The sequence below is a fragment of the Gekko japonicus genome, unplaced genomic scaffold (assembly GCF_001447785.1).
Source record: "Gekko japonicus isolate JY-2015 unplaced genomic scaffold, Gekko_japonicus_V1.1 scaffold954, whole genome shotgun sequence".
Classification (NCBI taxonomy): domain Eukaryota; kingdom Metazoa; phylum Chordata; class Lepidosauria; order Squamata; family Gekkonidae; genus Gekko; species Gekko japonicus.
The window spans coordinates 229,334-242,938 of NW_015170304.1; the positions used below are offsets into that span (position 1 = coordinate 229,334).

Sequence of the window (13,605 nt, forward strand, 5' to 3'; positions counted from 1 at the left end):
AGGCCCGTTTTAGGGCTTAGATAGATAAAGCACTGAGAGTTCTGGGGACAGGATTTGCCGCCCATCTAAGAATCAGGCAAATAAGGGCCCAATTCAGATCAGAACTGTAGTACACTTTTCCCATCCTGAAATGGCCCTGAAGTGAGTCACTAGTTGCACTTTGGGGGCAAACAAATACCCTTGTATGTTTCCACACTGGGGCAAATAATGACTCTCCGTGACGATTTCAGTTCAGGCAAGTGGCACAGGTGCCAGTCTCCAGCTGGGGCCTGGAGATCTCCTGGAATTACAACTGATCTCCAGGCTACAGAGACCAGTTCCTCTGGAGAAAATGGCTGCTTTGTGCGGTGGACTCCATGGCATTCTAATCTGCTGGGGTCCATCCGCTCTCTAGACTCCATCCCCAAATCTCCAGGAATTTCTCCACCTGGAGTTGGCAGCCCTACCTTGCATTGTGTTCTTGACCTAGATCTGGCCTAATGCACATCTGGCTTTCAGAGGGATAAATACTAGGAGCTCCATTCATAGAATTCCCAGCCTTTAGTTCATTTAAGCCCTTTGAAAATATCGGGTCAAAGCTTGTTTCACAGTGTTCTCTCCACTGTGTTCAGTGGTAGCCTTCGAAGCCTGTCTCATTGATCTGACAGCATAACCTGAACCACTGTAATCTCAGGTTTCTTGGCCTCTAATACAGAGGCCACAGTACTGAATGTGTCAAGGGAGCCTGTCAATGAACTGAACATTCTTACCAGCCAAGTCATGGATCAGAATGAGCAAGGATGGACTTTCACTAACATATCCCCAGTGCTTTTGGAAGAAGAAAAGGTAATGAGGAATATCATGAATGCACAGTTTCACAAGAAACATCCTTTCTTTAAAACACTGAAATATTAATCCAGCCAACATCACCCCCCACCCACATTCCCAGTTCTGATGGACTCTCAAAATTCATGGATTAGGGACAACGTTACACCCTTTTGTCTCTCGCCCTCGTCTGTGAATAAAAATGCTGATCCTCCATGGGGAAAAAAGGGCATTTGTCCTTGATTATTAGCATATGCGTTAGAATGAGACAGACCGTCTGGTCTCTTGGTTCTAAAACATTTTCTGGGAGAATGGTTTAATGATGCAATATGTCACTGGAATGTAGGCACAGAGCTGCTGTACAAAAGAAAGTGCTTGGGGGAGGGGGAGTGTTTGATAAGAAGAAAAACTTGTTAAGATTGCAGAAAAAGGGGAGTGATTGAAAAAAGAATATGCCATTTTTGTTTGTTAGGCACCCCTTTCAAGCTCAATTAGACAATACAGAAAAGAGATGTGTAATTAAATGAGGCTGCTAAGAATGTTCGTCGCTCAAACAACCATTGCCTCCTGAATAGGCATTTCTCTCTTACTGAGATGGCATACATGGTTCACAAATATTGTTGTACGCACACTAAAGTCAAAGTCAGGAATGGGTCCTGAATGCTGCTCACAAAAGAAGAGTTAATCCTTAAGAATAAGCATATTGTTTGCAAATTCTAAAACAAAGACTCTGACTTCATTAAAACTTTATTATTATTGAGGAACACAAGAGACAGCAGTAGATAATTTTCTAAAAGATTCTCTAGAGCTCATCATTACAAGATCCTAAGAATGCTACATAACTAACTTGGTCTGAAGCCACCAAAGGTTGCAACTACAATGTGCAGCCATTGGCACCTGCTGGCCAATTCCCTGACTGGAGATGACACAGAAATCATGGGATGGAATGTCTAAATCTAAAATGACTGAATCCAAAAAAAGACTGTCGTTTTTAGATAAAACCAGTATAGGTCAGTGATTCAGAAACCATTCTGTGTTTATTCCACATTTAGCTGCATGGATGAAATCACAATGAAACTGTCCAATTACCTTACCCGTTTCAAGACTCTGAAAGCTTTACATGTAGATGTGATCTCCAAAACATTGAACGATTTACTACAGTTCCTTTAAGAAAGCTGTAAATTATATTACTGGACTACTGAGTGAATGGACATTTGTGGCAAATGGTTAGGTGCAAGTTGGGAGAGAAATGGATGTACCCATCTGGAAGTGTCTTTGGAATGTTTCCTGCAGCCAGTACCTGGACTGAATGGGGAAGCAGCTTTTCTGATCCGACTAGATTGCCTCTTTTGCAGTAGTTGGGGGGGGGGGGAGGAAGAGTTCGAAGCACTTCCAGAAGTACATGCACTTCTCTCTTGTCTGCAAATGCACCTGTCTGAGATTGCAACCAACGGCAGAAGTAGACATTCTACAGCTACTGCTAAGACCCACAGCCCTTCGTCACTTTCTCCGTGCAGAAAATCAAAATATGTAATGTGATGACATCTTGCTTTGAGTTTTCCATCTTATTTGTGGTCTCTCTTGGGAGTGGGTTTACTCCAAGCACGATGATGTCACTCATGCATTCATATTTATTATTTTGGGGATGAAAGAGAAAGAGAAAGAGAACCATGGGTGGCAAGTTTGGGTGGCAACCATGTGAGCCTGGCATTATGTGCATACATGAACCTACACAGAGACTTGGTGTTTCCATACTCCTCCTCCATCTTGACCTCAATCAAAACCAGAGGCCAGTTCATGACACGTCCAGCCTGCCAGCAGAACAGGCAAAATGAAAAACATCTTCCAGACATTAATATTTACCAGCTAGTAAAATTATGAACACCTGCAATGCTAATCACTGAACAGGCGACTCCAGAATATGTAATCTTCTTGGAATCATCTGGTCAGAGGAAACGTAAAGAGAAGGATCATAGGGAAGGGACACAGGACGCTGCGGGACACAGAGACACAATCCACCTAGGTAGCCAGATGATTTAGAGAATGGTTATTCTGATGGTAATCATAATCAAGAACTTCTGCTGGCCTGGACCCACATTTTCTTAGACTTGCAACCACAGCCGGACCCAAAAGGAAGAGAATCTAACCTTAAACAACTCTAACCTCCCCCCAAATAACAGTAATAATGACAATAATATATATTTTTTAAAATCATCAGTTGTTGTACCATATATGGAAGCTCATGCAAAACATGGGAAGCTTACCAGGTAAGAATTGAGGCAGTAGTGGGAAACATACAAGAGAAAGCATTACAGAATATCAGTTATTACGCTGTATGGGGAAAAGAGGGTTTAATGGCATACACCAGACCAACAGTTTCTTATGAGACAATTTCCTTATTATTCTAGTGAATAAGCAAGCATGTTTTCACCCATTACCTTGTTACCATTTCTGAAAAACAGAAGGAAACATTCCACTCAATCTCTGGCTCTATGGCATGCAGAGTACTTCTCCAAAATGCAACCAGGCGTGCAAGACATACATACATCTTACTCTGCTTCGCCAAACTACATCTTTTTATAAGCAATTCTTTAAAAAAAGAACAGCAATATGCAAAAGCTTTATGAAGTGCAAAAAGTATCAGAGGATCCCGTTTTAAGTGCTATATAATGTTTATTCCCAGCTCAGTGCAACTTTCAAAATGCTAACAGTGGAAGGAGACGGTTTGTTGGAAAGGGAGAAACCAGGGAGGGGAATCAGATGCCACTGAAGGAAAGCAAGCGGTTTTTGGCAGCCAGGAGGCAGTGTAATGATGAGAATGGACAGAAATAAAAATTCTGCTTGAAGGGAAAAAATGGCATTGTGGCTATCATATTTCAATTTTTTCCTAATATCGGAATGCAGTGCTTGGCCTATTGTATACAGTGGCCCATGGTCGACTCTATGACAATAATATATACAAGCAAGGGGCACGGGTGGACATGAAGCACGGGTGGCTTCTGGCATCCAGTTGCATTATATTAACACAGGCCAAAGAACAGACAAGACAATCGAAAGGACAGGCACATTCTCTCAAAAATAAATAAATAAAAAATGGAAAACGGATAAAACAAACATGGATCTCGTGGCGCACAAACCTTCGGGTTCTGTGTTCTCTTTGAGGTGCACTTGCTTCAGAGGGCAGCAGAAGATTTCGTGGCATTTAGCACGAAAGGGGGACTCTTTTTTCTTTAATTCCGTAGATTGGATGGAATCTTGCCGTAACATAATATACTCCTGTGTGCCAGGGGGAGCGTCATCCATAACTGTGGTCACCACATAACAAAATGAACTTAAGTTAGAACGAAAGAGAAAACAAAAACAAAAAGAAACAAAGAAAAAAAATCTAGAGAAGTAAATCAACTCTACAATGATACGGGGAAGGGAGGGAGGGAGGGAGAAGGGAGGAAAAACATTGGTAGAGAGGAAAAGAAAAATCGAATTAATGTACTCTGGTTACAATGATAGAGGCGGTGGAAGGAGAGGGGGTCGGTGGGTATCTTACTTTTATATTTAAAGGCTTACATTAATATTTCTAGCAATTGTTTAGGGTGGTTTATGTTAAGACAGCTCGTTTACTTTAAAACGTTTACTCCAGAAAAAATAATAAATACAAAACATATAACAATTTGCTGCATTTCCTCTAACACAGGGCTACATTTTTGCATGCAGGCTACAAACGATGAGACAAATTATCATGAATCTTTGGGGACGGTCAGATTTGCTGCGTTCACATTGAGTAGGACTTCAGAAGAGCGATGCTTAGAACACCACACAGTCCCAGGCTGTATCAACGCCTCCCACAGCTGCTTTTTGCAGCTCCGTTACTCATCTGGGGATCTGATCACGGATTTCCAGGGTTACGTGTCGTTAGAGCCAAAGGTGGTCAATCAGGCTTATGGACAGTTCATATCGCACACAGGCATTCATATGAAGAAATACTCCTATGCAGAAAACTAGAACACATTCATTTTCTATGGAGATAGAACTCTTTTGCAAGGAGAAGCAATCCAGCAGGTGATCACCTCCCTATAGTCAGAAATGGTTCATGCAGACACAAGGATACAACCTCAGTAAAGGAACTAGTTTCAGGGGGAGGGTCTCCTGTCTCAGTCACAATGCATGGGGCGGGGGACATATGAGAGAATGCTCCTCACTCCTTCCCTTTCTCCACACCAGATGCTCATGAATGCAAGACACTACAGGGATAATTTGGGGGGGGCTAGAAGAAAGCTGTGTGTCTTCTCAATAGTTCCTTTCTAGCTTAAAACATAGGCAACTGTTTTAGAGGCTATGTACAATCAGTCAAGGATCACGATCCTATAAAGGACACTTCATCATCGACTTTTGCATGCCTCCAACCATACCCTGAGATTCCTTTGCTGTGTTTGGTAACAGGCACCATCAGGGTTGCCCATTAACACTCTTACAAACATGCCCTTTCAAGCAACACATAAAAAAGAAAACAGCTTTGAAAACAAAGTTTTGTGGACTCGGGTTATGAAGCCATTGCTCTCAGTACTAACTGCAACACCCAGCTTTATTTAAAGAGAATTTATCAAGAAGCCAGGGTTAGTATCATTAAGCATTCGGACAGCTTCATAGCAATAACTGCCTGTAGGAAGGAGCTGGAGGTTGTCATCCAAGCTAATAATTTTCCCCCTGCAAAATGTCGTGTAAAAATTGGTACTACACAGACCTTGCGCAATAGAAAAGGCAAGTAAATATGTCTCTTTGTCATTATCCCAACAAAACTACTGCACTTCCTATGACATTTGCAAAGGTAAGATTCTTGTTGTTTGTTGGTTCTGTTCCTGTTTCCTGTTTTTGCACGCAAAACCCTCCCAACTTTTCTCCATGGAGAGTTACACATTTCTGAATACTGCTAGTATCATGTGTTTGGAGCCATCATTGCAAATATCCAAATTTTCAAAGCTCTGCATGGCTATTTGCCATTGTGCAGGGCTATTGCCCATCAGTCCTCTGTTTAAGACCAGGGCATTTTCCTTAGCTGCACCAGTATGGTGGAATTAGCTCCCGAATGAAATCCGCGCTCTGCGGGATCTCCACCAATTCCGCAGAGCGGTAAAGACTGGGCTATTCCGCCAAGCATTTAACAGCCCAGATCAAACACTCTAGCACTTTATATGGACGGCCGCCATGTGCAAACTGTAATGCTCTAATTGTAATTTTATTGTTAATAAGTTATATTGGCTGTTTTATTGACTATTTTTAGATGTACTGCATTAATCTTTACTGGTTTTTAATTGTTGTAAGCCGCCCTGAGCCGCTTCGGCGGGAGGGCGGGATAAAAATCTAATAAATAAATAAATAAATAAATAAATAAATAAATAAATAAATAAGACACAGAAATTCCCACCTAGTGGTTGCCCAGAAGTTCCCAGTTTATCACAGACAATTCCTGATAGCTATTTCCACTTTTCACTTTATACTGAGATTATTACCTACACACACATTATCCATCAACTCCCTGTTTATGACACAGACAATCCTGGCTAGCTATTTCACACTATGCCTGACTATTGCCAATCAGCTTCCCATTCATAGCACAGACAGTCGCAGATATCAGTTCCACTTCAAAGAAATCCATAAATATTCACTACAGACAGTAATGAATAGTAGTAACATATAGTAGTAATGGTGTTTTAACTTAAAATATAAACTGGTCTGGCATAAATAGTATATTAATTTTATAAGATAATATTGTTACAATCATGGTATTTATTTATCCAAACTGTCTTTTTGTACATAATTTCTTTAACTTTTAATGTAAATTTGTATCAATTTTTAATTGAAATTTATGTAAGTGTAATATCTTGTCTTGTGTTGAAACTAGTCTATGACTGTAATAAAGGATACTACTACTACTACATCATTCCCTTCTGGTCCCCATTTCTAGAAAGTCATTTCTGTTCCCTGCTCATCCACATACTTGGTTTCTGTGAACTGCTCTTGGAGACACTTGAGTGTGCTTGGTCCTCATCATGCCTCTAGATTAACTTTTATTAATCACAACAGCAGAACTGAGCAACTCCCACCACAAACAGGTACAAGTATTAAATCCAACTTGGGGAATGATCTAGGGAAAGTCTTTTTCCTGACTGAGGCTTGGACAACTGCTGCCAGTCAGAGAGAGCAACGTTGACCAAGATAGAGAAAGGGTGTGGTAGCTTTACATGCTTAGCTGATTATTTTTTAAGCTGAAATGTGTTCAGTCAAGGCCACAGCGATCTAGGAGGGAAGCAAGGATTTAGCTAACCATCTTGGTTTCAATAGCTCCAACTTTCCCACTGTGGCTGCCCAATTCGCTAAAGACCATTTAATGCTGAACAGGTGCTTGAACCTAGGTTGTCTAAGTGACAGTCCTCAAATGGGATATCTGACTGAAAGGACAGTGTGCATATGTGCAAATATACACACAGTAAGGAGCTGCGGTGGCTCAGGTGGTTAAGACGCTGAACTGCAGGCTATGGAAGGTCGGTAGTTCAGCAGTTTGAGACCTGGGTGCCGGATGACGGAGTGAGCTCCCGTCTCTAGTTCCAGCTCCTGCCAACCTAGCAGTTCGAAAGCAAGAAACTGCAAATAGATAAATAGGTACCACTTCAGTGGGAAGGTAACAGCGTTCCGTGTGCCTTGGTGTTTAGTCATGCCAGCCACATGACCACGGAAACGTCTTCGGACAGCGCTGGCTCTTCGGCTTTGAAACGGAGATGAGCACCGCAACCCTAGAGTTGGATTCGACTGGCTTTTGAGCAAGGGAACCTTTACCTTTAAGGCTTATGTAGTCCCAAGGGCATGACAAAAAATGCCCTAGTTATTTGTCCATTTGGAGTCATAGTCCATTCTGAAAACAGAATGAATTCTGGAAATATTCTGTTCCTATGCTCAACAAAACATAGTATCCTGGTGGACCGCCTGGCCAGAAGGAGCCTGGGATCATTGGTGCTGTATTGGTTCCTTTCCTGCCTTGAAGTCAGCTTCCAGAAGGTGGTGCTGGGCACCTTTTGTCCAGTTTCTTGGCCATTTATGTATGGGGTACACCAGTCTTGCCCCTCATACTATTAACATCTAGATTGAGCCACTGGGGGAAATCATGCAGAAATTTTAGACACAGAGACATTAGTACGCTGATGACATATGCCTCTATCTTTTCCAGCAAAATCCAGGGAAATAGCTGACCTGAATGTTTCTTGGCCACATAGAATACTTAATGGGTGGAGAGGGAGTTTTTAAGCTAACTTACGAAATAATAAAATTGTTTTTATGTTTAGCTACACTACGCATTCAGAATCGGAAGAACCATTTTTCAGGATAACTCTGTTGGGCAACAGCAATATTGAATATTCCCATGAAAATCAGCACATCTGGGAAACATCCTATATTAAGGATAGGCATGAACCAGGAAAATGTGGTTCATAGTAGTTCGTGGTTCATGGCATGCCCAGTTCATGAGCCATGAACCAGCATGAACTTTTAGGTATGTGGAGTGTTAGAACAGCCTCCCCCAGCATTCTAGAGGCACCAAACTTGCAAGGGATCTCCAGCTGACTGTCCTTTACCTGCCCTCCAAGTTTGGACAGGATTGGATTTACGGAGTCTAATTTATGGCTCCCCAAAAGTTTGGTCAGGATTGGATTTATGGAGTCTAATTTATGGCTCCCCAAGAAGGCAGCCCATGCTCCTTTGTTTCCAATGTGAAAAAAACAGCAAAAATAGCAAGGGCAATAGAAGCCCAGCAGAACAAAATCAAAGTCTCTGAGAATCTCTGCAGTAGAAATGGAAGGCGGGTGGCATTTTGCAAGCTATGGCAGTGCAAACCCAACAGGACTAAGGTCAAACAAGAGAATCTCTGCAGCAGAAACTGAATGCCCAGCAGAACCCAGTGCCACTAGCATTGCAAGTTTAAAAGAACTGATCTCAAAGCACAGAGTCACAAAAAATCCAAGCAAGCGTACAAAATCTGTTCAAGAAAATGGGAAGAGATTACAAAGGAACACTGGCAAAGGGGAGGGGACCCTCTTGACGCTGACAAGACTGGTTTGAAACTGACAAGCATGTTTTCAAGTCTGAATAATTCTGCCCCCCTGTCGCTTTGAAGTTTGGTAAATATTTTGTTTGAGTGGATACAATCTCTCTAGAAAGGTATCAATTCACAAACCTGCATGAACCACCATGAGCTGCTTAAAAGTTTGCCAGTTGACCTGCCATGAACTTTACTCCACAAAAAACGAACTAGCCAAAATCAATCATGAACTTAAGTTCATGAGACAATTTGTGCCCATCCCTAGTTTATATAGCTTTTCTGTGGCATCCAGCCAAAATTCATCATGAACTTAAGTTCAATTTGTGCCCATTCCTAGTCTATATAGTTTTTCTTTGGCATTCTCAAAGCCTTTGTATAACAAATTAGAGCCCCTGTGGACCATATCTGTATCACTTACTCCCCTCTGAGGCCAACCTATAGGCAAAGTGAAGACAACTGGCTTTTAGGACACTTTGGCGGATGGGGCACTGGCACATATGGATCATTCCATTCTCACAGTGTCCCCCAGGCATGCCAGTCACTAAACAAGGTTGTATATTCTCAACTTTCAGTATTTGTAACAGTGAAATCACCACACCTAGGGGTTCCACTTAGCCCAGTTGTCCAGGTTTTGTCCAGATTCTGGGCATGCTTCCCAGAGCTTGTTTAAATCATTAGCTGGTCTTGATTCTAAACTTTTATTGGCTTTTAAAAATAAGCATTTAGTTCTTTTAGACTTAGAGACAGAAGACAAAACATACAGTGTTCTGCCCAATCATTTAGTGAGAAACAAATCCTGTTCCCGCCTTCTGTTGTCCCATCCAATGAGGGAAGTGAAGGGCCATGGCTGACATGCTCACTACTTCCTTTCCTGATGCACACTGCTATTGTATGGCAAGAAAGCCTGACCAATCCTGGCAGGAACAAATGGCAGGTCAAAAAATGCTTCATCTGATCTGTCTCCAACTTTTTGTATGGGAGCAGATGCAAAGCTATGGGTAGACAATGCCACAACTAATGTGCCTTATTGGCATAATTAGCAGGTCATTTGCATAATATACCAGTGCAGCTGTCCATATTTGGAGTACTGCAAAATGGCGACCCACAGCTGCATTCTGAAGTGGTACAGTCCGAGGAGGGCTGTATGACACAGTTTTTGGAACAACTCTGCATTCTCTTACCTTTTCCAAGTGAGCCTCAGAATCCGAAATTCTAACAAAGCCTCATTAGAATGCCAGTGGGGCTATTCTCTGGCATGATCGATGTCATCATTGTGCAAAGAGCAGTAAAACTGTTTCTTAACATGATGAATGGCCTGAAGCCAGGAATGAAATGTATTAAAGAACTCAGAATAACAAGTTTTTTTAAAATGCACACACATGGAAGTCTCCAGTTTCTTGATGCAATGACAGAGACTGACAACTCAATGGAACTCAGTGGAATAAAATCTACAAGCACACAAGTGCTGGTTCTTAATTATCGCCCTGACATGCCAATTAGTGTGAAAGACTCAACAGCTTTCCATCAAATGCGGGAGAACTTGCAGGAACTCAGAAGGGCTACTGTGTCCTGCAGAGGAATTATTCAGCAAATAGGAAGTATGTTGCAATGGTTAATGTGAAATAGAGTAAGACTGCAATGAGACCCAGGTTCAAATCCCCTCCTTTGCTTGGAAGCTCACAGGGTGACCTTAGGGTGGTTATCGTTTCTGAGCCTACGCTATCTCAGAGGGTTGTTGTGAAGACGAAATGGGGGTAGGAAGTCATGCATGCCACTCCTGAGCACCTTAGAGAGATAAATCCATAACAAATAAGTTTGGTGAATAGTGCAAATGGCTGAGAAATGTAGAAAAATATCATTTTTTCCTAACAAAGAAAGGTAAAAGAAACTCACAATGAGAAGAGTACAAAAACCAAGTCATTAACTCAATGAAGAAAGTACTGGAAATTTTCAACCAAATGAGGACTAGCATAACTAGATTAAATACCCTATGGGGGAATCATTGACTTATATAAAGTCTGACAAGTTCACAGTCGCACAGGGAAAGGGGTTCCAAGGCTGCTGCCTTGTTGAGCTTTGCAGTCTTTGTTGAATTACAGACCGCCATGTCGCAACCACAACTGTGTGCGTGCAGGTATTCTCTCTCTCCATCTCCATAATTTACCTCACAGGGTTGTTGTGAGGATGAAATGGAGGAGTGGAGAGCGACGTAAGCCACTCTGTTTCATTGGGGAGGAAGGTGGGGTATAAATTAAGTAACTACATAAATATTAATATGTAGCTGCTCTTGAATGGTTGAACATGGCCTGAATCTTAATTGCCCTCCTGTCCTTCACCCACTACAACTGTTGGGCAGTAGAAGCAAGTGGATGCTGAAATCCCCCTAACTATAAAATGCTGCCCTGCGCAGCCACCTAACATCACCTAATGGTTGGGTGACCTCTCTGTTCTCTCAAAGCAGTACTGCCTGCTAGTATTTTCTACTGTTCTGGTGCTCCTCCCTATGTTGCTTATTTAACTGTATCAGTCATTTAAACCTTCAGGCTCAGGGCCAAACTGAACACCACCATTTCAGAGAGATTTAAAAATGCCTCGAGGATCAAATCCCAATCATGCCCGCAAAGTGCTGAGGGGCTTCCCCTTCCCATGCTTTTTCAAGTGCTGAAACAGCCCTCAGTCAGGCCTCAGAGAAGGTCATAATATGATTATTGTATAATTTATCACCTGTATTTAGGGTTTCCAACTCTGACTTAAGAAATTCCTGGAGATGTGCTTTTTTGTTTTGTTTTGTTTTTGCCTGGGATAGGTGACGTTTGGAAGGGAGAGAGCGTAGTGGTAAGGTGATGTCACTCTAGGACATCTGTTTCTCTCAGTCTCTATGGTAAAACCACAGGATCCTCCCACTGAAGCAGCCATTTCCTCCAGGGGTACTAATGTCTGCAGTCTAGAGATCAATTGTAATTCCAGGAGAACTCCAGGCCCCACCTGGAGGCTGACAACAGAGACTGGAAAATGGAAGTAGAAGAAGTGAAGCCTGATAAACCCTGCCAACACCAAAAGAGACACAATAGGACTTGAGAGCCAGTATGCTGACATTCAGTTCACCAGACAATACTGATTCTTTTATTTTTTTATATTAAAACACTTTTATTAACCGGATATATCATTAACTTCCACTAAAAACATTTCATCTTTTCAACATATATCCTTTTCTACTACCTCCTACCCCCCCAACTGGCCTCCCGCAGTGCTCCCACCCCCTTGTACAGTCCAATTCTTAATTCGCCATCTTTTAACACCCCTCTTACCAATTTTTTATCAGGTAACCTTATAGCAATCCCATCTTTTCATTCTATTACATACTGTTCTTAATAATTATCAAAGCAGACAATACTGAGTCTCATCCCTTCCCCAATTCCAAGACACATTCTCTGATTATCTTATATTATCCCATGGGAAGGTTTAACTCAATGAGCAATTCACTTGTGGGATTCACTGCTACAGGATCTTGTGATGGCCACTATTTTATTTTGAAAGGGGTACAACAAATTTGTGGAGGATAGGCCTATTCATAGCTATTAATAGCTCTCACTCATGATAAACTAAATAGAGATTCCATATCCAAAGGCAATGTAATACCAGCTGCTATTGGGCAGCAAAGGAGGGAGGGCTTGGCCTCCACACTCATCTGTGTAGGCTTTCCCAAACCATCTAGCTGGCACATTGTATGAAACAGGATGATGGGGTAGTGGACCATTGGCCTGATACAGCAAAGCCGTTCTAATGTTCTTAGAGCTTAAAGTGGTATGCATGGGGCTTACCATGCCCTTCCATCCAGGCAGTAAAAAAGCTTCCCCTGCTTTGCTCTGACAGTTCTAAGACATCAGACCACTCCCACCAGCAAATTAAAAATAATTGTATGCTTCCTGTTGGGTCTCTTGCTCCCCGAATTGTTCTCTGCTCCAATGCCATTTTTCTGCATCTGGCTTGTGTGCACACACACATCTCTCCAGTTCTGCCTTCCTGTTCTGGTCTTCCTCTGATCTCTTTCCTCTGATTACAGACCAGTCATTCATTCTACTTGAGCACAGGCAGCTGCAGCCCTTTTCCACACTGACTTAATTATACTTTGGGACGGAAACAACCAATTGGAGCTTGTATGTCCTGGTCTTCTGCAGTGGGAGGGGGAAAATCCCTGTTAATGTGACTGAAGCTCAGTGGATAATTTACAAAGACAACAACCACCAATCAGGACTTTAGGAGTGGAAGTCTGTTTGCCAGATATACAGAGCTAAGAGCTGCATAGCAATTACAGTTTAAAGTCATCTTTCTAGCTGCTATGGCCAAATCATTTGGATCCCACCTGTACCAAATTATCTAGCACAATTTTTACCCCATCCCTCCTCCAAGGATCTAACGGCAGGGTGCATAGTTCTATCTTTGTAATAACCCTGTGAGGTAGATAAAATTAAGGTGAGAGAGTGACCAGACCAAGGCGGCTCAGTGAACTTCATGGCCACATGGGGATTTGAACTATGTTCTTCCAGCACCTAAGGCCATATTTCTACTGACAATATTATAGCCAACAAGGGGGTGGAGGGTCTTTATATCAAAAGGTTAGGATTAATTGCCACCTTCGGTTGGAACCCCACCACTCAGTGTCCAAACAGAAGGGCAGGTTTTTCTCCCACTGCATGAGCCTCTCTAAATACAGCCCC

The 13,605-nt window shown here is 42.2% G+C and overlaps 1 protein-coding gene across 2 annotated transcripts in view; it reads right to left on the bottom strand.

Moving 5' to 3' along the window:
* Positions 1-13,605, bottom strand: part of FGF13 (fibroblast growth factor 13) — a 270,713-nt gene that overhangs the window by 131,615 nt on the left and 125,493 nt on the right. For both annotated transcript variants that reach the window (XM_015417972.1, XM_015417974.1), the window contains one exon: positions 3,942-4,109. In XM_015417972.1, coding sequence (XP_015273458.1) covers positions 3,942-4,109 — 168 coding nt within the window. The remainder of the gene's footprint in view (positions 1-3,941; positions 4,110-13,605) is intronic.